Source organism: Bos indicus x Bos taurus, chromosome 13, assembly GCF_003369695.1.
Source record: "Bos indicus x Bos taurus breed Angus x Brahman F1 hybrid chromosome 13, Bos_hybrid_MaternalHap_v2.0, whole genome shotgun sequence".
In the NCBI taxonomy this organism is placed as follows: domain Eukaryota; kingdom Metazoa; phylum Chordata; class Mammalia; order Artiodactyla; family Bovidae; genus Bos; species Bos indicus x Bos taurus.
In genome coordinates this window covers 18,308,183-18,330,355 of record NC_040088.1, presented here as the reverse complement: position 1 = coordinate 18,330,355, position 22,173 = coordinate 18,308,183, and the positions used below count along the sequence as shown (strand labels likewise).

Genomic DNA, 22,173 nt, shown 5'->3' with positions numbered 1-22,173 from the left:
TGTGGTGAATTTCCTGGTGTGTTTATCTTTGCATACTTGTGCACAGAAACATATGGATAAATTCTTAGAATCACTGGATCAAGTAATCGGTCCAGTGTGTACTGGCAATGCATTTAAAATGTTGATAAATATTGCTACGTCTTCTAAATAGGTTGTATTTAGGGTTTTTTTTTTTAAAAAAAAAACAAAACACGTGCTCTGTTTTTCCAGTACTACTCCTTGTGTAGTTTGGATTTACTTCTACTAACATTAATTTTAATTTTAACAATTAATTCTAACACTGGGGCTCTTTTTTTTTTTTTTTTTTTTGACTTTGCTGCTCAGCCTGAGAGATCTTAGTTCCCTGAGCAGGGACTGAACCCCTACCATGGCAGTGAAAGCCTAACTACTAGGCCACCAGGGGACTCTCAGGAGATCTGTTTTTTAAAATAATGTCATTAAGGTTCTATTTTCATAAAATAAAAGACACAAATTTAAAGTGTATAGTTCAATGAGTTTTACCAAATTTACATCTGTTGTAACCACCACATATAACTTGGTTCTATAACCAAGTTATAGAACATTTCTAGCACCCCTAAAAGTTCCCTTGTGCCCCTTTCCAGTCCATCTCTATCCTTCACCCCTGGCCCTGGGCAACTACTTATCTGTCTTCTATCACTGTATGTTCCATTTGTCTTTCCTAAGGCTTCATGTAAATGGAATTATACACACAGTATGTACTTTTTAGCGCCTGGCTCCATTCACTCAGCATAGCATTTCTGAGTGGTATTCTCTTGGAAATCTTCTTAATAATTCTCACAGAGGGCCTGTTGTGGTGCAGGCACTGTGCTAGGCGTAGCACATGCTCAGGGTTTTACGGCTGGTCATCCCTTTATCTTTTATTGCTACCCCTACCCCCAGTCCCAGTTGAAAAAACAGATAAATGTGATCTGTTAATGGAAAGACATGAGCTTTGAATTAGAAACACCTGAGTTCAAATTCAAGCTTTGGCCCTTTGTGCTTAGTCACTTTAGCGTCTGAGCCACCAGCGAAGCCCAAGAATACTGCATTGGGTAGCCTATCCATTCTCCAGGGGATCTTCCCGACTCAGAAATTGAACCGGAGTCTCTGGCATTGCAGGCAGATTCTTTACCTGGAAGCCCTTCGGCCCTTTCCTGGGTGTTAAATTCTGCTTCTCATTTTCTCTCTTAAATCAGGCTAATGACATTCATCTGGATGTAATAGGTATAAAGCTCTAGCTCAGGGCCCAGCCCAGAGGGAAAAATACACAGAAACCACAATATTTTTCTTTTCTATTTTTCTTAATTCCCCCGTGCATCAGACTCACCATGCAGAAGACTATGATACACCTCCAAACACCACCAGTTTTATCCTCATATATGGAAAGAGTCGTTAATGTGTTTTCTTATACTTTCTCTAACAGATTTATCTCCTGTGGAGAGATTTAAGGAATTCCAGATCAGGTCATATCCTGTACAGGATTTTAGTTTTCTGAAGCTTTTTCATCTCCAGAAAGCCCAGGAGCAAGAAGGATCCAGCTTCAGTAGGAAGATTAAAACCTCAGGAAATACTCTCCCAAAGACCTTTGGCTCAAAAATCAAGTAAGCTTTGCCCTTGACAGATTGGAGGGTTCAGAGTCTGATTGAAAGGGGGTATAACTTACAGGGCAGACTGTCAGGTATGCTGGGGGTGAGCAGAGATAGCAATCACAACTTTCCCCCAAATATTGGGGTGTCTGTAGAAGGCTGCCTAGGGGGACTTCCCTGCTGGTCCAGTGGTTAAGACTTTGCCTTCCAATACAGGGGGTTTGGGTTTGATCCCTGGTTGGGGAGCCAAGATCCCATATGCCTCCTGGCCAGAAAACCAATATAAAACGGAAGCAATATTGTAACGAATTCAAATTCAAAAAAGACTTAAAAAAGAAGGCAGCGGAGAGAGGTCCTGGGTTTGATATTGGGGTCTACTTTCTCTGCCTCCAGCTCACAGGGCCTCATCAGGCAGTCAGCTGCTTCCTTTCTCAGGGAGTCCATCTGAAGAAGAAGGGGCTGCATACAGTTTTTGGTGGTGACTTTCTGTCTGTGTATCACTCGGCCTTTTTGAATCTGAGCTTTTTCATAAAAGTCTACTCATCTAAGGGAGTCAGTAGATAAGTGCTTTAGAGTCAGTCCAATCGAGATTCGAACCTGGATTGGCCACTTGTTTTATGGATTGGCCAAAAAGTTTGATGAAACCCTCCTCTCCCAAATCTCCTCCCTGTTTAAACCTCTACAATTCCTGACAGTCCGTCTCTCTCAGGGTTTGATTTTCTGTGTTCTCACCACCTGGGAGAAGGGAGGGGTGATCTTAACATGCAGTAGAGCAAGGGCTGATTATCGAGAGCTTCAAGCGAGTTCTCTGTAACAAGCTGTCAAATTCCAGGTCCAGGTGTTCTCATTTGATCAAATGTCCCATGATACAAACCAAGTATGGCGATCTCCCCAAGGAGGCTGCGGTGGGGGCCTACATGAAGATCCACACCGTGGAGCAAGGCGAGATCTTGGTAAGTTGCAGAGAGTCTTGTTCTCAACACACTGTGTAACCTGGTGGGCTGAGGGTGCGAGATAATGAGAGTAAAGGTCTAAAAACATCCTTTTCTGGATTTGGTGATATTAAGGGATATTATTGACTTTTTAAGATGTGGTAATGTATTGTGGTTATGTTTTTTTAAAAGGTCCTTATATTTAAGAGATATATCCAAATATGTATAGATAAAATGGTATGACATCTGGGACTTGCTTTAAAATAATCCAGGAAGAAGGCAAGGGTGTCTCTTCTCACTACTTTTATTCAGTGTTGTTTTGGAAGTCCTAGACAGCGCATTAAGAAAAGGAAATTAAACAAATACAGATCGGGAAGGAAAAAATATAGTTTTCTTTGTTTGCAGGTGACATGATTGTCAATATAGGCAGTTCAAAAGAATTAAAAAATGAAACAAAAATAATAAAATAAAGAACAAATGAGACAAATAAACAAACAAAAGAACAAATACAACCTCCTGAGCTGATAAATGATTATAGCAAGGTCATAGGGTATAAAGTAACAAACAGTTGTAATTTGAAATAAAAAATGTAGTGCCATTTACAATAGCACCAGAAAATGAAATACATAGGTATAAATGTAACAAAATATGTTCAGAAACTATATGCAGAAAACTATATAATGAAAGAATTCAAAGAAGATTTAAATAAATGGAGAAATATTCTATGTTTGTGGGTTGGAAGACTCAGTATCATTAACATGTCAGTTTGTCCCCCCTTGATGTATAGATTCAGTGCAATCCAGATCAAAATCCCAGTTAGTTATTTTGTGGATATTGACAAACTGATGCTAAAATTTATATGGAAAGGTAAATAAATATAAACAAACTGACAAATCTATACAGTGAATTGTTATTTGGCAATAAAAAGAAATTAGCAAACTATGAAAAGACGTGGCAAAGTTAAATGAATATTTGTCTCTTTTTTTGGCTGCAGTTTGTGCCTTGAGAGATCTTAGTTCCCCAACCAGGGATTGACCGTGGCCCCGGCAGTGAAAGTGCCAAATCCTAACCACTGGACCACCAGGGAATTCCCTTAGAATACGTCTAAGGGAAGGAAATCAATATGAAAAGATGCAACTAGAATGTAGCCGCTGCTCACCGCAGCTAGGGAAAGCCCGCACAGCACAGAGGAACTCCACTAGGACTACCCAGCCCAGCCAAAAATAAATAAAATTAACAAAATCTGTAAGTACAAATGGATATAATGCATACATATGAATAAATTAATAAACGAGGAGAGAACACATCTCACATGCAGAAGAATTCCAAATAATCTGTGTAGATACGCTGCCCTCACTGCTCCTTAGGCGTAGACGGCACATAGTGACTCCCTTCCGAAGAGTACAGTATAGGAAGGAGGAAGAAAAGAATGATTTTACAGAGGAAGAACTACTGAAAGTAAAGTGCTCCCTGAGTCAGGTGATCAAGGCCAACATCAGCAGTAATAAATCATGTTGATAGTATGTCCCTCATTTGTGAGATGATAAATGTGGGATGTGATGTGATGACAGTGGTGTACTACAGTCCTCTTCCCGATCACCTATAACCCCCATCTAATGATGAGGAAAAATCAGTCAGAATCTAATAGTGGGCCAACCCAAGACCTACCTGACTGGCACTCCTCAAAACTGTCCAGATCATCATAAACAAGGAAGGTCCGAGAAACTGCCACATCCGAGAGGAACCTCAAGGGACATGACAGTTAAGTGTAATGTATCCTGGAGAGGACTGTGGAACAGAAAAAGGAAATCTAAATAACTCATTGACTTCAGTTATTGATGTGTATCCATCGTGGTCCATTAATTGTAACAAAACTATTACACAATGTGAGATCTTAACTGGGAAACTGGTTAAGATGTACCATCTTCTTCATTTTTCTGTAAGTCTAAAATGGTTCTGGAGATTATCCAGGGACTTGCCTGGTGGTCCAGTGGTTAAAACTCTGTGCTTCCAGTGCAGGGGACGCAGGTTTGATCCCTGGTCGGGGAACTAGGATCCCACATGCTGTGCGGTGCTGTCTGCTCAGTTGTGTCTGACTCTTTGCCGCGTCATGGACTGTAGCTGCCAGGCTCCTCTGTCCATGGAATTTCCCAGGGAAGAACACTGCAGTGGGTTGCCATTTCCTACTCGAGGGGACCTTCCTGAGCGAGGGATTGAACCCACATCTCCTGGTTTGGCAGGCGGATTCTTTACCACTGTGCCACCTGGGGAGCTCTAATCACCACATGCTACTCGGCCAGGGGAAAAAAAAATGCAATAGTGGAGGGGAATGTATGGGTGAAACAAGTTTGACCCTGAACTCTGACCGTTGTGGGAGCTAGATGCCAGGAGATAGATGCTGGAGCTGGGAGGCTGGGTGAGCGGCACAGGGAGGGCGTGAGGCCTCCTGGTGAGTAGCTGTGCGCCTCAGTCTTCCTGGGGGTGGGGGCCCTGTCTTCTGATGTGTGGTCAGTCATTGTCACCATGAATCCCCAGGGTCCTCTTCAGACCCCTTCACCCCATGTTGTGCTGATCTCCCGGCGCTCCTGCTCTGCTGGACTGTGTGCCTTGGGAGGCAGGGAGGCCAGCCCAGCACTGTCTGGAGCCCCAGGCCCTGGCCCAGCCCTCAGTGCTGAGTAACTAGTTTGGAGCTTTTCAGCAGCTCTTCTTTTGCTCAATAAAACTCTGCCTCCTACAGCTTTTACCGAGTTCTTCCCAGCACCCGCTGCACCCTACCCACCCCCCAAGAATAAACAGAAATCAGTTTCCTTGCCACATGATGGCCTCTTAGAATTTAAAGAATGCGGTTTTGTTTTTCTATTCAACATTTATGGAGCCAGGCAGCATGCCAGTGCCCCGTAATTATTTTCTTATTCGGGGAAAACATTCCTCCATTCCTGCAGCGTTCATGTGACATGCTTTCCAGCCCTCTCACTTCTGCCTCCCTGCAGTTTTAGAGTCTCAGGGCGAGCTGCTCGGGACTGAACACAGGCCGCCTGAGGCTGCGCACCTGCCGTGAACGCACCTCGTGCCGGCCCAGTGAGGGGCTGGGATGCCAAGCACCCTGGGTGAATGGAGGCACCGAGGCCAGGAAGGGCATTGCTTGTTCTGGTAGAGAGCGTGTGGGAAGCTGTGGCAGGTGGGACAAGAGGGACTTCAGACTTGATTCCAAGCTCGTGGAAGACTGTTTTTCCATGGACTGGAGGTGGGAGGGGATGGTTTCAGGGTGATTCAAGTGCATTACACTTATTGTGCACTTTATTTCTATTATTGTTACATCAGCGTCACCTCATATCATCAGACAGTAGATCCTGGAAGTTGGGGATCCCTGCTCTAGACAATCCTAGAAGGCTCTGGGTGGGAGCTCAGAGCAAGGCCTTCATTCTCCACCCATTGGAAGGCGAAGCCTTAATGACTGTACCACAGGGAAGTCCCACGGGTATTTCTTGAGCATTTATCAAGCTTCAAGCTTGGCCTAAGGTGCCAGTGTGGGCAAGTAGACTGATGTCATTCTTGCCCTCGTGGGGCTTATGATCTAGTCTGGGGACAGACAGTAAACAGATAAAGCAGCAAATATACAGAAAGTTTTAAATTGCTCTTGGGAACAGAACAGAAAGCTGGGTTGAGCGGGGAGGTGGTCTTAAATGGAGTGGTCAGGGCAGGTTGCCCTAAGACAGCGATGTGTAAGCTGAGACCTGAATGACAAAACAAATGAGCTGTGGACAACCTGGGAGCGAGAGTGTTCCAGAAAGAGAAAGCAGGTCGAGCCTGAGGCGGGAAGGAGCTTGGCATGTGGAGGGAACTGGAAGGGAGGGCAGTGTGGCTGAAACGGAGTGAACAAGGTGGGAACCTCACAAGGGTGAGGCAGCCAAAGCCTCAGTGGCCACAGTGAAGAGCTTTATTTTCTCCTGGGAGCTTTGGGAAGCTGTTTGAGGACCTGACTCTGGCTGGAAAGTATAGAGTGGACTGGAGGTGAATAACTGCCTGCTGCTGGGCTGCCCTTAGTGAGGTCCTGGGCAGGCTGATGGGTTCAAATTCCACTCCATCACTTTCTGCCTTGTCACCTTGGCAAACTAGTTAACGTCTTTGTGGCTCAGTTTCCTTAAAGTGTAGCAGCTAAAAGCATGGACTCTGGGGACTTCTCTGGTGGTCTAGTGGTTAAGACTCCGTGCTTCCACTGCAGGGGGCATAGGTTTGATCCCTGGTCAGGGAACTAAGATCCCACATGCCCCATGGTACAGCCAAAATAAATAAATAAGTGCATGGACTCTAAAGACAGACCCACTTGCGTTCAAATCCTAGCTTTATTGCTTCCATGCTGTGTGATGTTGGACATGTTTCTTAACCTCAGCTCATCCTCTGTAAAATGATGATAATAAAAGAACTCACCTCGTGGGGTTCTAGTGAGGGTTACGTGAGTTAACACACACCAGAGCTACAAGAGGGCCTGGGATTTAGTGCCTGCTCATTAAACATGAGTTGGTGCTGTCATCACCATCACTGTCATCATTATCATCGGCATCATCCTTACTGTAATTATAAGATAAACGTGACTTTAGACAAGCAAATTTCCTTTGCCCAACCTCATTTCCCACATCTAAGGCTGATAATCCCTATATCCCAGGGTGGTTGTGAGGATTAAATTTATATACATGTTTCTCCCACACAGTCGAAACTGACTAAAGAGCAGCCATTCTGGCTTCTGTGCAAGGCCTGGTGCTGATTAGAAGGGGCTTCATGGCCATTGCAGTGAGCACAGCTGAAGCGCGAGGATCTTCACGTCTCCCAGAGCATCCTTACACTCACCATCTTGTTTAGACCGTCAACAAGTCATAAGAAAGATGACACATCTCCACGCCAGTCTTACAAGGAGAGACAAGGCCAGGGCTCAGAGCAGATGGTCATTCTTTAAGGTCTAGAACCCAAATCGTGGTGGTAGTGTGGTGAGGGTGAGGAAGGGGAAGGTTCCAAATCCTACTTCTCGTCTCCTTCAGTTTGAGAATCCTTCAGAGACGTGCGGGGCAGGTGTTCTCACCTGTTTCACAGGAGAGCAAACAATGGGCCAGGGAGGTGTAACTTCACCCAGAGTCACATTGGAACTGCTGGGTGGCTTTCCCGGGGCTCTGGGGAGCTCTGGTCCTTTGTGTCTCAACACAAAAAATTCAGCGAGAGGTAAAGTGATAGACAAGAAGTGATTTATTAGAATAAGATGTTTGTGAAGCTTACAAGCAGGCAGGCGAGAGGGTGCTATGCCCAGAGAACTTAAGTGGGCTACAGTCTTATAATCAAAGGGAAAGTGGGGAGGGGGAAAAAACCACCTTCTTTCTCATTCTTGAATAGTCATCAGGCTTCCATCAGCAGCTCCTCCTCCAAGGTTGGGCAGCGGAGTTTTCTTATCGCCACATGGTCAAGCCAGGACTGTCATAGCACAATGGGAAAATTACTTTAGGTCTCAGTACAACCAGGGCCTTTCACTTTGAAATGCCTGTGATACGCTGTGGGTTCTCAGTCGTGTCTGACTCTTTGGGATCCTATGGACCATAGCCCGCCAGGCTCCTCTGTCCATGGGATTTCCCAGGCAAGAATACTGGAATGGGTAGCCATTTCCTTCTCCAGCGGATCTTCCCAACCCAGGGATCGAACCTGCGTCTCTTGTGTCTCCTGCATTGTCAGGCGGATTCTTTGCCACTGAGCCACCTGGGAAGCCCCAAATTTTTGGTTGCGGCACACAGCTTGTGGGCTTAAAAGCCCACAACCAGAGTTGTGGTTCCAAAGTTCCCCAACCAGAGATCAAAGAGCTTGGAGTCCTATCCACTGAATTTGAATTATCACCGTTCTATAAATTATTGTTTCTATGTGTGCAGAGAGCATGTCCTGGGATCAGTAATTTACTGAGCTCACTAGGCAGGATGTGGGTCTCATGCCACCGTTGTTTTGTTGTTTTGGGGCACGTCGCATGCTCCTGTCACATGGTTTTGTTGCTAAGCAAACCTGCTTTTTAGTGCGATCATTGACTCACAGGGGTCTTCATACCTTTTCCTTTACTTATGATCCTTTAGTGGGATTAACTATTTAATCACCTACTTTGTCCCTTTACTCTGTCCCTATCAACATGATGAGTAAACACGGGGATCTTCCTTCTGAAGCCTGCATTTTTCCCAATCCCACTTGGCTTGCCTAGAGCAGACCTCTTGGTTTATGGCTGATGTCCTTCTTAAGCCCAAGACAGCTGGGCATTGCAAGCTCTGGACCACTGACCTTCTCTCCCCTCCTTGCCAGAGTCTTAATAGCTGAGAGGCTGCGTGAGCACTGGACTGGGACTTCAGCAGCCAGGACTCTAGTCCCAGCTTTGCCCCATCTCAAAGTGTCTCCTTAAAAAGGGGAATACAGTCCCTGTAAAGCAAGCAGATGGGCCTGCTGACCTCCATCTCCCTTCCAGATATGATGGAGTAGGAATCCACACCAGAGAGCCCAAGGAGCAATGGGAGCTGCATAGTAGCCGCCAGTGGCCCCAGAGCCTGTGACGGACAGAAAGAACTAAGGCTCCGTGGGGACAAGTGCTATGAACAAAGCCCTCTCGGGAAGCCCGGGAGGGCGTGGTGGCTGTAAAAAAGGGAAGATCTAGGAGGACAAGCTATTTGTCATAGTCCTAAGGAAAAGAAAATGAGCTGACCTGGCACAAAGAAGAGTTGAGATTGATCACCAGGTAAAGCTGGTAAAATGCTGCTACCCGGCAAGCGACTGTGTGAGCACAAATCCTTTTTAAAAAAAATTTATTTATTTGGCTGCGTCAGGTCTTAATTGCGGCATTTCATTGCTTCACAAGGGATGTCCCTTGGCTTGTGGGATCTTAGTTCCAAGACCAGGGATCGAACCTGCATCCCCCTCTTTGCAAGGCAGATTCTTAACCACTGGACACCAGGGAAGTCCCGCAAGCATGATTCTTGCAGAGCTTGCTGCCTGGAGGTAGGACTGTGGACAAAGTGCTCAGACGGTTCTTTGAGGACTTTGGTGTCATTGGCAAAGAGAGCCCTGGACTTCTCCCTATCACTTGCTGAATGACCCCAGATGGATTCACGTCCTTCTGGGGCCTTGCTTTTCCAATCAGGAAAATTTGCTTGTAGAGTGGATGGTCTCTGAGGTTGAACTTCTTTTCTCTAGGGCCTTCACCAGATCCTCCTCCCGGAGAGCCAGCATGACACGCGGCCCTTGATCCTTGTGAGCCTGGGAGCTGAGGTGATACGGATCAGGAAAGAAAAATTTTGTGAACTGCTTGACAGTAATACAATAGAAAAATTGTCAAAGTTCAGTATCAAGTACCCCAGGTCAGTGCTGGAAAAGTGTGTACATTCCGTCAGATCGAATGAACAGTTTTATACCTCTTATTTAAAAAAGTGATAATATCTAGTGCTGACAAGGGTCGAATGAAACTGGTAATTGCTGATGCCCTCTAAATTGGCTCAATCCTTTTGATAATAATTTTAGATAATAATGTTTCAAGGGCCCAAAACTGTTTCTACCCTTTGAAGCAATAGTCTACCTGTGAATTTATCTCTATATAACTAAATTATAGGGAAAGATACTAAGATGTTTATAGCTGCCATATTTATAATAAAAAAACAACCCCCCCCAATCCATACGTGTCACACCAAGGGGACAGTTTAGAAAACAGTGATGCATTCCCTTAATAGTAACTTTTTTTGAAGAAGCAAAAGTAAAATGAGTGATGCAATGCTACATGAAAAGGACAGGGTACAAAGTTGTATATATACTATGACTTGGGCCTTTCTACATGAGAAAAATCTAGAAGGAAAATGAGCAAAAATGATAATTCCGTGGTATTGCCCAATTTGTAATGGTCATTCTTTCTGGAAGACAGGACTAAAAGGGACTTTCTGGTTATGCTTATATATTCCTCTGATGTTTGTTTTTGCAGTGAATATATATTTCCTTTTTTTATTTCTTTCTTTTATAATAAGGGAAAAAATGATATACTTTTTAAAGTTATTGTCAGGGTAGTAACATCCCAAGTGGATTTTCCCCTTTATTCTCAATGTTTGGTAATGATGATATATTTATTTTATAATTTAAAAATATTTATCCTAAAAGATTTAATAAAAAGATTTCTATTTATATTTCCCTAGTTTCCAAATTTTACATAAAAGTGAATACTTTTATACTGTGATAAAAACTCTACTATTTTTTACGTAAAAACTAATTTATTGCCTGATCACTGGTCACAGAACTGTTTTGATCTTACACTGTTATTACTAAAGAGTGTTTGAGTGTATACTCCCTAGGATATATTATGTGATATGAGTAACGTAATGTTTATTTATTTATTTATTATATCTGCTGTGTGTTGTATACCTCCTATACATTATAAATATGCAAACATAGATCTTTAAAAAGAATAAGACTAAGATCTTGCAAGCTGCATGATGTGGCTGAAAATTTAAATTAAAACAAAAAAAAAGCCAAAGATAAATATAGATGAAGTCCTACTGTTGTATTCACACAGCCCGGTGGATCTCATTCACCTCCCTGGGTGACACCCCCGGCACCCCTTCGGAACCGCAAACCTGGACTCTTGCAGCCATCTTAGCATTGGTCTCCTGCCTCCGTCTTCCTTGTGCTGGGTCATTTCTGCACACTGTGCTTTTGTGCTGTGCTATGCCTAGTCTCTTAGTCACGTCCAACTCTTTATGACCCCATGAACTGTGGCTTTCCAGGCTCCTCTGTCCACGGGTATTCTCCGGGCAAGAATACTGGAGTGTGCTGCCATGCCCTCTTCCAGGGGATCTTCCCAACCCAGGGATCGAACCCAGGTTGCACGCATTGCAGGCATAGATTCCTTACCATCTGAGCCACCAGGGAAGCCCAAGAACACTGGCATGGGTAGCCTATCCCTTCTCCGGGGGATATTCCCGACCCAGGGGAATCAAACTGAGGTGTCCTGCATTACAGGCAGATGCTTTGCCAGCTGAGCTTACCAGGAAGCCCGCACTGTGCTTTTATTAAAACTCAAGTCTGGCCATGTTAAACTCCTGTTTAAAACCTTTCAGTGGTACCTCACTGCCTGTAGGATACAGTACAGATTCAGTGCCATGTAAACAGCCCTTCATAGTCTGACCCTTCAACTCCCTGTAGCACTCCTGCTGTCTCTAACCCACTCTGGCAACCCGGGCAGATTGCCTCCTAGACCATTGCCTTTGCCAATGTAGACCCTTCTGCCTGGAACGCCATCCCTCAGTCCTGCTTCCAGCCTTTTATTCGGATAAACTTCTCATTCTTTAAGATTCATCTCCTCCAGAAAGCTGGGCTAGGGACCCCTTTCTGTTTACTCATAGTCCTACAGCTCTCACAGTGGCCACACCACGCTGTATTACAGCTGGTTAGAGCTTTGTAGTTTGTTTGTTTTTCTTTAATGTGGACCATTTGTAAACTCCTTATTGAATTTTTTACAATGCGAGACACGTGGGCTCTTTCTCCCTGACCAGGAACTGAACCTGCATCCCCTGCATTGGAAGGTGAACTCGTAACCACTGCACTGCTAGGGAAGTCCTTAGAACTGTGTAGTTTTTGCACAGTTCTTTCCCCACCACTTGGTTAATGTCCTCCTGAAGACAGGGTTTGGGCTTTATCCACCTCTCACCTCTAGCACCTGTACAGTACTTGGCACGAGATAGGTGCTTGATAAACGTTAGTGAATGGATGAGGCCCACTCACTGTGGAAAACCGGAAGAAGGCTGAACATTTAAGAAGGTGAAGACCGAAAGTGTTTGCATTACTCCAACAATCCCAACTAGCAATATGTATTTCCTTTCAGTACTTTTTTTTTTACTACATGGATATGTGCCAAATATGCATTTATCATTCAGTCACACAAACTTTCATAGAGAAACCATACAGATATAATTTTGCATCCTCCCCGCCTTTTTCTTTTCTTGTGGTTGTGATGTGATTAGACATGGTTTTGTAAGCAGGTGTGGTGATTCCTGTGGTTGAGAAAGAGGTGAAGGCAAGCAGATCTGTAAAGTTACTTCAACCGTATCTAATAAGCACAGGAGAGAATTTGACATGGGCTCCGTATGACCTTGGACAAGTCACTTCCCCTCCTTTAGGCATCAGACTCCACTGCAGAACAAAACAATTAGAGTAGAACAGTTTCCCCAAATTACGGAACGTCTTCCCAGAAGGCTTACGAGATGATTTTAGGTGGTACACAGATTATAAACAGCTACATATTTATTTGAGTATGAGTTAGAAAAACAGGACTAGTTCACTAAACCCTTGATTAGACAATCTTGTTGCTTTTAAACCAAGCCAAAGTAAATATTTAAGTGAAAGAAATTAAGCGGAATTAAGAAAAGTATTAATAAAAGAACAGGTGATAATGTAGCTGTGATCCAGATTGGGGGCAGTTTTTACATGTATATGGATGGCTGAGTTCCTTTGCTGTTTATCTGGAACCACCACCACATGGTTAATCAGCTATCAGTTCCATTCAGTTCAGTCGCTCAGTCGTGTCCGACTCTCTACAACCCCATGAATCACAGCACACCAGCTATACCCCAATACAAAATAAAAAGTTTTAAAAGAATAAGAAAATTTGGGGCAGTTTTGTGGGAAAAAAAAAAAGTTGAGAAACACTGATGGTTCCTTGCAGTTCAGCGATGCTCCAATTCTCTGATTCCTGTGGCCTATCAATGTAGAAAATAGCTATTTAGAGCCACCTCTTCAAAAAAGGGTTTAAGGGGGAAAGAAAAGATTTAAGGAGGAAAGAAAGGGTTTAAGGAGCGTTAGCTTCTCACAGAGCGTCATCAGTTAACGGTTGAATTGGGATTCAGAGAAGGTTTACACAGGCTTGAGCGTGGCAGATGTTGGGCCTTAGCGTCTGTGCTGCACAGTCAGCGCTCTGCTACAGTCGTCTGCAATGCTGACAGACAGAATTCTGGCTTATTCATTAATTGTCGAACTCATGGTTTTCTAGACTGCTAAAGCAGGCAGAAAATATATCCATTATCTAGCTCAAATCCCCCATGTTTTAATTGAGGACTGTGAGGCCCAGGAAAGGGGGACGTGACATGCTGAAGATGGCACAGTCCGTGGGTGAGACACCTGTCCCGTGGATGCTATGGGCTAGATTGTCTGAAGCCTGTCCCCCTGCAGACACAAGGAGCACATGTAGAATATGAACAGCTGAGTTCGCAGGAAAAAAGGGAACTCTCCCAAGGGCCCAAGTGAAGAACAACCTAAAACCAAAGCACCGAGTGTGATCTAGCGCTGGATGGCCAGGCAGATGTGGTGTGGGGGTAGTAACGGAGGGCACCATGTCCTGGCATCCTGCAAGGACAGCTGACAGTTGCAATTCCAGCGAGGCAGAGGGTGGAACTGGAGCCCCTGCATGAAGTGGAGGGCTTTAGAAGAGCTGCCCCCTTTAGTGAAAGCCTAGACTAGAATCAACCTGACCAGCAGCATCAGGAGGTGACGTAGAATCTTGTCTGTCTTAACTTTTACTCTGGAACAACAGCATCAAGAAGATCTAAGAATTTGTGGTCACATGCTTGCCCTCTCTTAAGTTTTGGTGAGTTCCTCAACCTCCTTGAGCCTTAGTTTCCATGTTTGTGAAATGCGGTGGTCATGAGGATGTGGTGAGTTAACAAGTATAAAGTGCTTGCTGCATGGTGAGTGCGGAGCAGGGTTAGACAGTGTTATTTATTATGTAAGAGATCGGGAGTTAATGGGGCTCTTTAGGTAGAGACTCTCCAGTGGTATGCTGGGCAACGTTCAACAAGCAGCTCTTTTGGAGATGGGAGGTCACCTGACTGGAAGTGTTGGCCAGTTTCTATGGTACACATACTCCTCCCATGGCCAGTTTTGAGCTACCAACCTGTTGTCACTCAGCATGGAGTTGCTCTCGTGAGCTGGTAGGAGCTGACACCGGCACTGCTGAGACCTAAGGTCTCAGGACTAACTTGTAGCCCATTCTGACCTCTAGATTTTGGATTAAGTTGATCTCTGTGAATCAAAGTTGATTTTCTCCTGGTCAACGCAATTTTCCGAAAGAATGCTCTAATGTGTTAGTGATTTACCAAGCTTGCCTCCTTAGGTGAGAGTACAGCTGAGGAGTGAAAGTCAAATGGGCCTTCCCTTGCTGTGGTCTCAGGAGGAAATAAGCCAGTGAGTCCTGCGCCCATCCACCATTGCCCACCTCTTTCCTACCCTCATGTGCTATAAGGGAGGGGGGCAGAGTAGATGCAGGGCACCAAAACCAGCCAGGGCAGCTACCAGTTGACTTTCTATCTCTAAAGATTTGCCCAATCTGGACATTTCCCATAAATAGAACCATATATTAGTTTGGTAGGACACCCCGAATGAACTTTTTGGCCAACCCAGCACATGTGACTGGCTTCTTAGCATAGTGTTTTCAAGGTTCATTCGTGTTGTAGCCAGTTTTGGGTTGGCCAAAAATTCATTCAGGAATTTTTCCATACAATGTTACAGAGAAACCCAAGATTTTGGCCAACCTAATATCAATATTTCATTCCTTTTTATTGTCAAATAATATTCCAGTGCATGGACATATTATACTTTATTTATCCCTTCATCAGTCGATGGACATTTGGGTGGTTTCTACTTTTTGGCTATTTTGAATAATGCTGCTAGGAGCATTCTTATGCAAGTTTTTATGTGGGCATATGTTTTCATTTCTCTTGGTTATATACCAAGGAGTGGAATTGCTGGGTCATAAGTTAACTGTTTAACCTTTTGAAGAACTGCTAGGCTGTATTTCCAAGTCGCTGTATCATTTTCTATTCCTGTCAGCAATGTATTGGAACCCTCATTGCAATATCTCCACTTCTCCATTGACACTAATAATTATTTGTCTCTTTAATTGTCATCATCCCAGTGGGAGTAAGTGGTATCTTGTGTGGCTTTGGCTTATATTTCCCTGATGGCTAATGATCACATGTATAATTTAAAATTTTCAATAGCCACATTATAAGAAATAAAAATAGAGGGGTGAAATTAATTTTAATAATACATTTTATTGAATGTAGTATATCTAAAATATTATCATTTTAGCATGTAATCAAGGTAAAAATGACTGAGATACTCTGCATCCTTTTTTTGGTATTAAGTCTTTGAAATCTGGTATGTATTTTATACTCAGAGCACATCTCTAATTCAGATTTATCCCACCTCAGGTACTCAGTAGCCACATGTGGGTCATGGCCACTGCGTGGAGTAGTGCAGGTCTAGGGGATGAAAGCGTGGAATGGTGAAGGAGGCAGATGGAACGGCCTGGGAAAGGGCGCAGAGGTGGGACAGAGCTCAGGGTGTTTAGGGACTGAAGGAGTGGCAGGAGGCAGGACTGGAGGGGCAGGGGGTCAGGAGGCGCTGGTGTGGGAACCCCAACACCTGTTCCTTACCTTCAGCGATGAAGATCTGTGCCAGAGGTTCCTCAAGGAGAACAACTGGAATATCTTCCGGAAGGACCTGGTGCGGCTACTGGTAGAGCCTCGCTGGCGTCCCGCATTCACTCCAATCCAGCCCAAGAAGAAAGGGACCTACAACCCCAGAATTGTGATGCTGGATCTGTATAGCTTAGACAAGAAGACTAAACGTCGTCATCCCATTTTTATGGCACCCCAGAAATACCTGCCCCCATTGAGGATTGTCCAAACTATTATAGCACCCCGGTACAAAATCCAGGAGCTCCTGCCTCAGTATAAGAATGCAGGGGTCCTCATGTAGAATCAATAAAAGATGTTGGGTCAACCACCATGTTTTATGAATAACCGCCATGGGAATTGTGGGGCTTATAGTGAGGGGCCCTGGGGGTGACCTGGGGGTCTGGAGAGGTATTAGGGGGCACTGTCTCCCCTGGCACTTGTAGGGCTGAGTAGGGGACAGTCAGGAGTCCGGGTGTGGGGGTTAATCACTGGGGTGGCCTCAGGGTGAGAGGGTCTTATGACATAGACGGGAGGCACAGAGGAAAGACAGGGTTGTGAACTCAGAGGTCTTGCAAGGCCAGACAGGTTGTCTGAAGGAGTGTAGGGGACTTCCCTGGTGGTGCTTCCACTGCAGGGGGCCTGGGTTTGATCCCAGGTCAGGGAGCTAAGATCCATAGAACATTCGTTCTATGGCGGCCATCTTGCTGAAGCATTTGACTGGGCTAACACCCACGTCCGAGGTCCGGGGCGGCGGCCGAGAGGAGCTACCCAACGCCCAAGGAGTGGCGGCTGTGCGGGCGCAGGAGGGCCAAAAGGAGCTACTGCACGTTCAAGGTCAGGAGGGGCGACCTCATTCAAGGTAAGGAGCAGCGGCTGCGCTTTGCTGGAGCAGCCGTGAAGAGATACCCCATGTCCAAGGTAAGAGAAACCCAAGTAAGATGGTAGGTGTTGCGAGAGGGCATCAGAGGGCAGACACACTGAAACCATAATCACAGAAAACTAGCCAATCTGATCATATGGACCACAGCCTTGTCTAACTCAGTGAAACTAAGCCATGCCATGTGGGGCCACCCAAGACGGGCGAATCATGGCAGAGAGGTCTGACAGAATGTGGTCCACTGGAGAAGGAAATGGCAAACCACTTCAGTATTCTTGCCTTGAGAACCCCATGAACAGCATGAAAAGACAAAATGATAGGATACTGAAAGAGGAACTCCCCAGGTCAGTAGGTGCCCAATATGCTACTGGAGATCAGTGGAGAAATAACTCCAGAAAGGATGAAGGGATGGAGCCAAAGCAAAAACAATACCCAGTTGTGGATATGACCAGTGATAGAAACAAGGTCCGATGCTGTAAAGAGCAATATTGCATAGGAACCTGGAATGTTAGGTCCATGAATCAAGGCAAATTGGAAGTGGTCAAACAGGAGATGGCAAGAGTGAACATCCCAGGAATCAGCGAACTAAGATGCACTGGAATGGGTGACTTTAACTCAGATGACCATTACATCTACTACTGTGGGCAGGAATCCCTTAGAAGAAATGGAGTAGCCATCATGGTCAACAAGAGTCCAAAATGCAGTACTTGGATGCAATCTCAAAAATGACAGAATGATCTCTGTTTGTTTCCAAGGCAAACCATTCAATATCATGGTGATCCAAGCCTATGCCCCAACCAGTAATGCTGAAGAAGCTGAAGTTGAACGGTTCTATGAAGACCTACAAGACCTTTTAGAACTAACACCCAAAAAAGATGTCCTTTTCGTTATAGGGGACTGGAATGCAAAAGATCCTAGGTCTGCTACTTAATGTCTGTTGAGGATTAAAAGAAGTGGTACAAGTATGGCAAGGTAGAGGATTTTATTCACCGAGACCCCTGGAGCCAACAGGGAAGTTGAGATGGTAGGCTACACGATGCAGCTAAGATTAAAGAGAGAGATAGATGCATAGCAGCAGGCCTGGGGAGGTCATGGGGAACGGTGGGGCGTGCACATTCCCCGTGTCAGTGGAGCAGCCGCTCGGTAGCTCCAATCAATTGATGCCATGGCAAGAAATAATGTGGGTGCAATACGGCCAAGCTTTAGATTTTTTTCAGGAAAACCCAGAAAAAATTCTAGGTGATTCCTGTTGTTGTTCAGTCATTGGATAAGACGCCATGGACTGCAGCACACCAGGCTCCTCTGTCCTCCACTGTCTCCCGGAGTTTGCTCAAACTCATGTCCATTGAGTCGGTGATGCTATCTAACCATCTCATCCTCTGCCGCCCGCCCCCCTTCTACTGGTTTTCAAATGTGAGCAGTAAATTCAAATTATTCTTGAAATACTGTGTTAGGCAAACAAAACACACACGTAGGCTGTGTTGGGCCCACATGCTGCCAGTCTGCCAATAGCTTGTCGAGCGGCTCTGTCTGACTGACAGGGTGCTCCTGGAGCCTGGAGTGAGGTGTGACCGTGGGGGCAGATACAAGGAGCCCGAGACAGATGGGCAGCGTGACAGGAGCTGGCATCCTGGGTGAAGGATGAAGAGTCAGCAGCCTGAGAGGGAGGACACAGACCAGAGGCACGGAGATGCTCGTGGGACTCACGGAGGGTTCCTTGGTCCCTCTGGCAGGTCCTGGAAGCTGCCAGCCACTGGTCTGGGCTGGCTTTACTTGTTGGTAGTGCTGGGCCTAGAACTCAGGGTTCCTGTCCACCTCCAGCCTTGGTACCACAGACCCAGGACCTAGTCATCTCTTTCCCTCGGGAAACCCCATGGTTTAGCTTTGAGAGCCCCGAGGGGCCTGGAAGAGGCCATGGCAGCACAAGAGCCTAGCCTGGGAGAAGGCAGAAGCCCCCGCACCCAGTACCCACCCACTCACCTACACCACCCCTGCAAGGAGCAGACTCTGAGGAACACCCAGACACTGCACTCTGGAGAGCCTGTGTCTGCTTGTCTCATGGGATCCCGGTAAGCGCCTTGAGTCCATCACCTGCAGCCCAGGTTCCCCAGTGGCAAAATGAGCATGTTGGACAAGATGGATGGTTTTCACCAGTGAGCAAGAGGTGAGTGGAGTTTGAAGAGCGTACTCGACATTATAATTTTGTGGGTTGAATTTAAAAGAAAACTGTTTTTGTGTTACACGGCAAAGAAGGAGGAGTAGGTGGACTTCCCTGGTGGTCCAGTGGCTAAGGCTCGGCGCTCCCAATGCAGGGGCCCTGGGTTCCATCCCTGACCAGGGAACTAGATCCCACATGCCAGAATTAACAGTTTGCATGCCGCAACTAAAGATCCCATGTGCCACAACCGAGACCTGCCAGAGTGTTGCCCTAATGGTCCGGGATCGGGCGACAAGAATGAAGACAGAACATGAAATCTCGTGCAATGGGTCAGGGGACCTGCAGCCTCTATTGGACTGAGGTGCAGAGTCCACTCTGAGTCCAGCTTTTATTCCTAATTGCAGACTACAAAACTTTCTTTGATCTGTCTTTCCCAAAACACTACATTGACATAGTCCACATCTCCTTGTTTTTACCCCAGGCCATTCCCTTCTGGGATAGTCTCAGGAACAATCAGAAGTGCGTAGGCAGTGTTCATACCTACCGCCGACCCCGTGGTCCAGGGTCCATGCTTTCATGATTCCCGTCATACTCCCTTCTGGGTCTGGCCTTGGGGTTTGTAACAGGGCTGTTATTCTAAGAAAAACATGAAAAATAATCATCAACACGGTTTCTTAATATATGCTGCTTTTCTAGGTGCTATTCCTGTGAAATTTTCTCAAGGCTGTGAAAGTACATTATTAGGAATTCCCACTACATCTTCCCCTTCTTGTTTTTGCAGGAGTAGATACGCTGTCTGAGCAACTTTTTTCTTCATCAGTTCTCAGATGGTTTCTCTCATGCATCTGAGGACTAGACACAAAAGAGTTAAAAATATACATCCTGATATTATAGTACCAAGTAATACTCCTCCTAAAGTTTTAATACACATCATGGGGTTAAGTTTATGTAAGCTTTCCTTGATTTCTTTAAATAAATCAGTTTCTGGGAGTAATTTTAAGTGGACATTCTGCATATTAGAAATAGTAGCCTGTAATTGGGAAATATTTAAGGATAGATTATTACGAATGTGTCCTCTCAAATGTTTAGATAATTGATCCCAAGTACATGCACTTTGATTATACTTATGAGTGTGACACAAAATGAAGAGATATTTCAATCACACTTAAGATGAATCTGTAATTTTAAATTTTGCACTTTGTTCCCTAGTAGGAGAACTGAATTTTCTAAATCAATCAATTGGTCATTAATTCCTTGATCTGTGTGGGTCTGACTTCCCCAAGCAGAGCTTGCATTTTGGTGCTGCTATTGTACAAAGGTAGTCGTTTGTACAGTTTGATGCGGAGCCACCCTGGCTACTGCTGCGGTTGTGGCTATGGCAGCAATTCCCACAATAGCTGTTATAAGGAGTCCAGTAAACCTTTTGGAACGTTGCAGTACTTCCTTTATAACCTTTCAAAGAGCATGTATTTCAGGGGAGCCTTCCCAAGGTCTGGTTTGATTTACTGGAAGCTATATTTGCAATCTTCTTCTTAATGCAACAAATGAGTGATTAAAATTATAAAGTGAAGAATTTACGCAAGTATATAATTTGAAATCCTGGCAAGAAAGTTTTTGTACACTTTCATTGGTAGAAATTGTTCCTTTCAAGAGCACATAAGGATCTCTTACACAGCCTGAATGTAAAATGTCCAGTTTGTACTGGTATTAAATGTCAATGAATAATTAGTTTTATCAGAATAATATCCGTCCCAAATTTGGAATTTTTTAAGACTTAAAGTCAATCTCCAAATCTCTGTTTGCCCTCTTTCTTGATCCAGTTGTGGGAAGAGGGGTGACATGCCACTACCATGCCATATAATTGGATGATCTGAATGCGTGGTAATATTAGGATGGTCAAAGACTTTATGCACCTGCCAACACAGCCTGTTGTGAGGATTGCAGGACTGATTTGATGAGAGCAATTGGAGACCGCACACCCTTCAGAGGACCAGTCCCATACAATTCCATAGGAACCATTAATCAAAATGACTCCCTCAGTCCCGCGGCAATTATCCCACTGAATACAATCTTGTTTTTCAGATCTTGAATACAATCTTGTTTTTCAGAACAGCTTGCAATGTTCACATAAAGGTCTGTCTGATTTGGTGTCATTATTGGGTTCTGAGTCGTTATAAGCAAAACGCAGACCAGAGAGAAAATATAGTTGAACCTTAGTATAGTTATGATTTAAAGAATGAGTGAACAGCCAGGCTTGCATAGATAATTTAAGGCATCCTGTATCTGGTCCTACACAAATTGGCCAGGATTCATACCCATAAGTAACACTGAAGGGAGTCACTTTCTCTTTTTAAACAAGAGGAAGACATATATCTTCAGGTCCTGGTATCCAGGAAGAATCATTAACATAAACGGGGATCGTATAATCCCCCCAGTCAATGAGTTTTAGTAATGTGGGGTTACGTATATGTGCCCGATAAGTATAATTCTTTGCTTCTGCCGAAACCAGGGGTATACTCACTGTGATGGTTATCAGGGCAAACATAACCATGATGAGGGGGTCTGGAGTCACTGGTTGTTTCTGCTCAGTTTTACTCTACAAGCTGGAATCCATACAGGTGCTAGACCTTCTCCTGGGGAGATGCAAGCAAACCCTCTTTCCCATGTAATTAACTTTCCCAGTGACCAAACATTTGTTAGTGGATCTTGCCACCAAATCACAGTCTTAGTTGTATTTGTGGATGTAGCCTGAAAATGTTGCTCAGCTACAGTTGCCATAGTTTGTGTAGAAATATTAAAAAATTGAGAGTAAATAAGGCTTTATTCAATATTGTTTATTGTCCTATGGCATTTCTCCCTTTTTCTTTTTGTATTATATGTTTAAGTGATTGATTATCCCTCTCCCTTATGGCCTATCTTTATGGGTTACACGGAATGTCAGTAGAATGTTTTATAGATCAAATTTTTAAAAATTGTTGGAATGTTCTACTGTTATAAGCAGGGCTGTTACCAGTTTTTATAGTTTTTGGTAGTTTAATAACAGCAAAAGAAGCATATAAGTGTCTTTGTATATGTTTTGTAGTCTCATTGTAGTCTCACTGGAGTGAGCAGTGGCCCATAT

The 22,173-nt window shown here is 44.6% G+C and overlaps 1 protein-coding gene across 2 annotated transcripts in view; it reads left to right on the top strand.

The window, feature by feature from the left end:
• CNBD2 (cyclic nucleotide binding domain containing 2) overlaps positions 1–16,333 on the top strand; it is a 62,256-nt gene extending 45,923 nt beyond the window's left edge. For both annotated transcript variants that reach the window (XM_027558661.1, XM_027558662.1), the window contains 4 exons: positions 1,424–1,601; positions 2,419–2,539; positions 9,719–9,882; positions 16,000–16,333. In XM_027558661.1, the coding sequence (XP_027414462.1) occupies positions 1,424–1,601; positions 2,419–2,539; positions 9,719–9,882; positions 16,000–16,318 (782 nt within the window). In that variant the 3' untranslated portion in view covers positions 16,319–16,333. The remainder of the gene's footprint in view (positions 1–1,423; positions 1,602–2,418; positions 2,540–9,718; positions 9,883–15,999) is intronic.
• Positions 16,334–22,173: the final 5,840 nt, after the last annotated feature.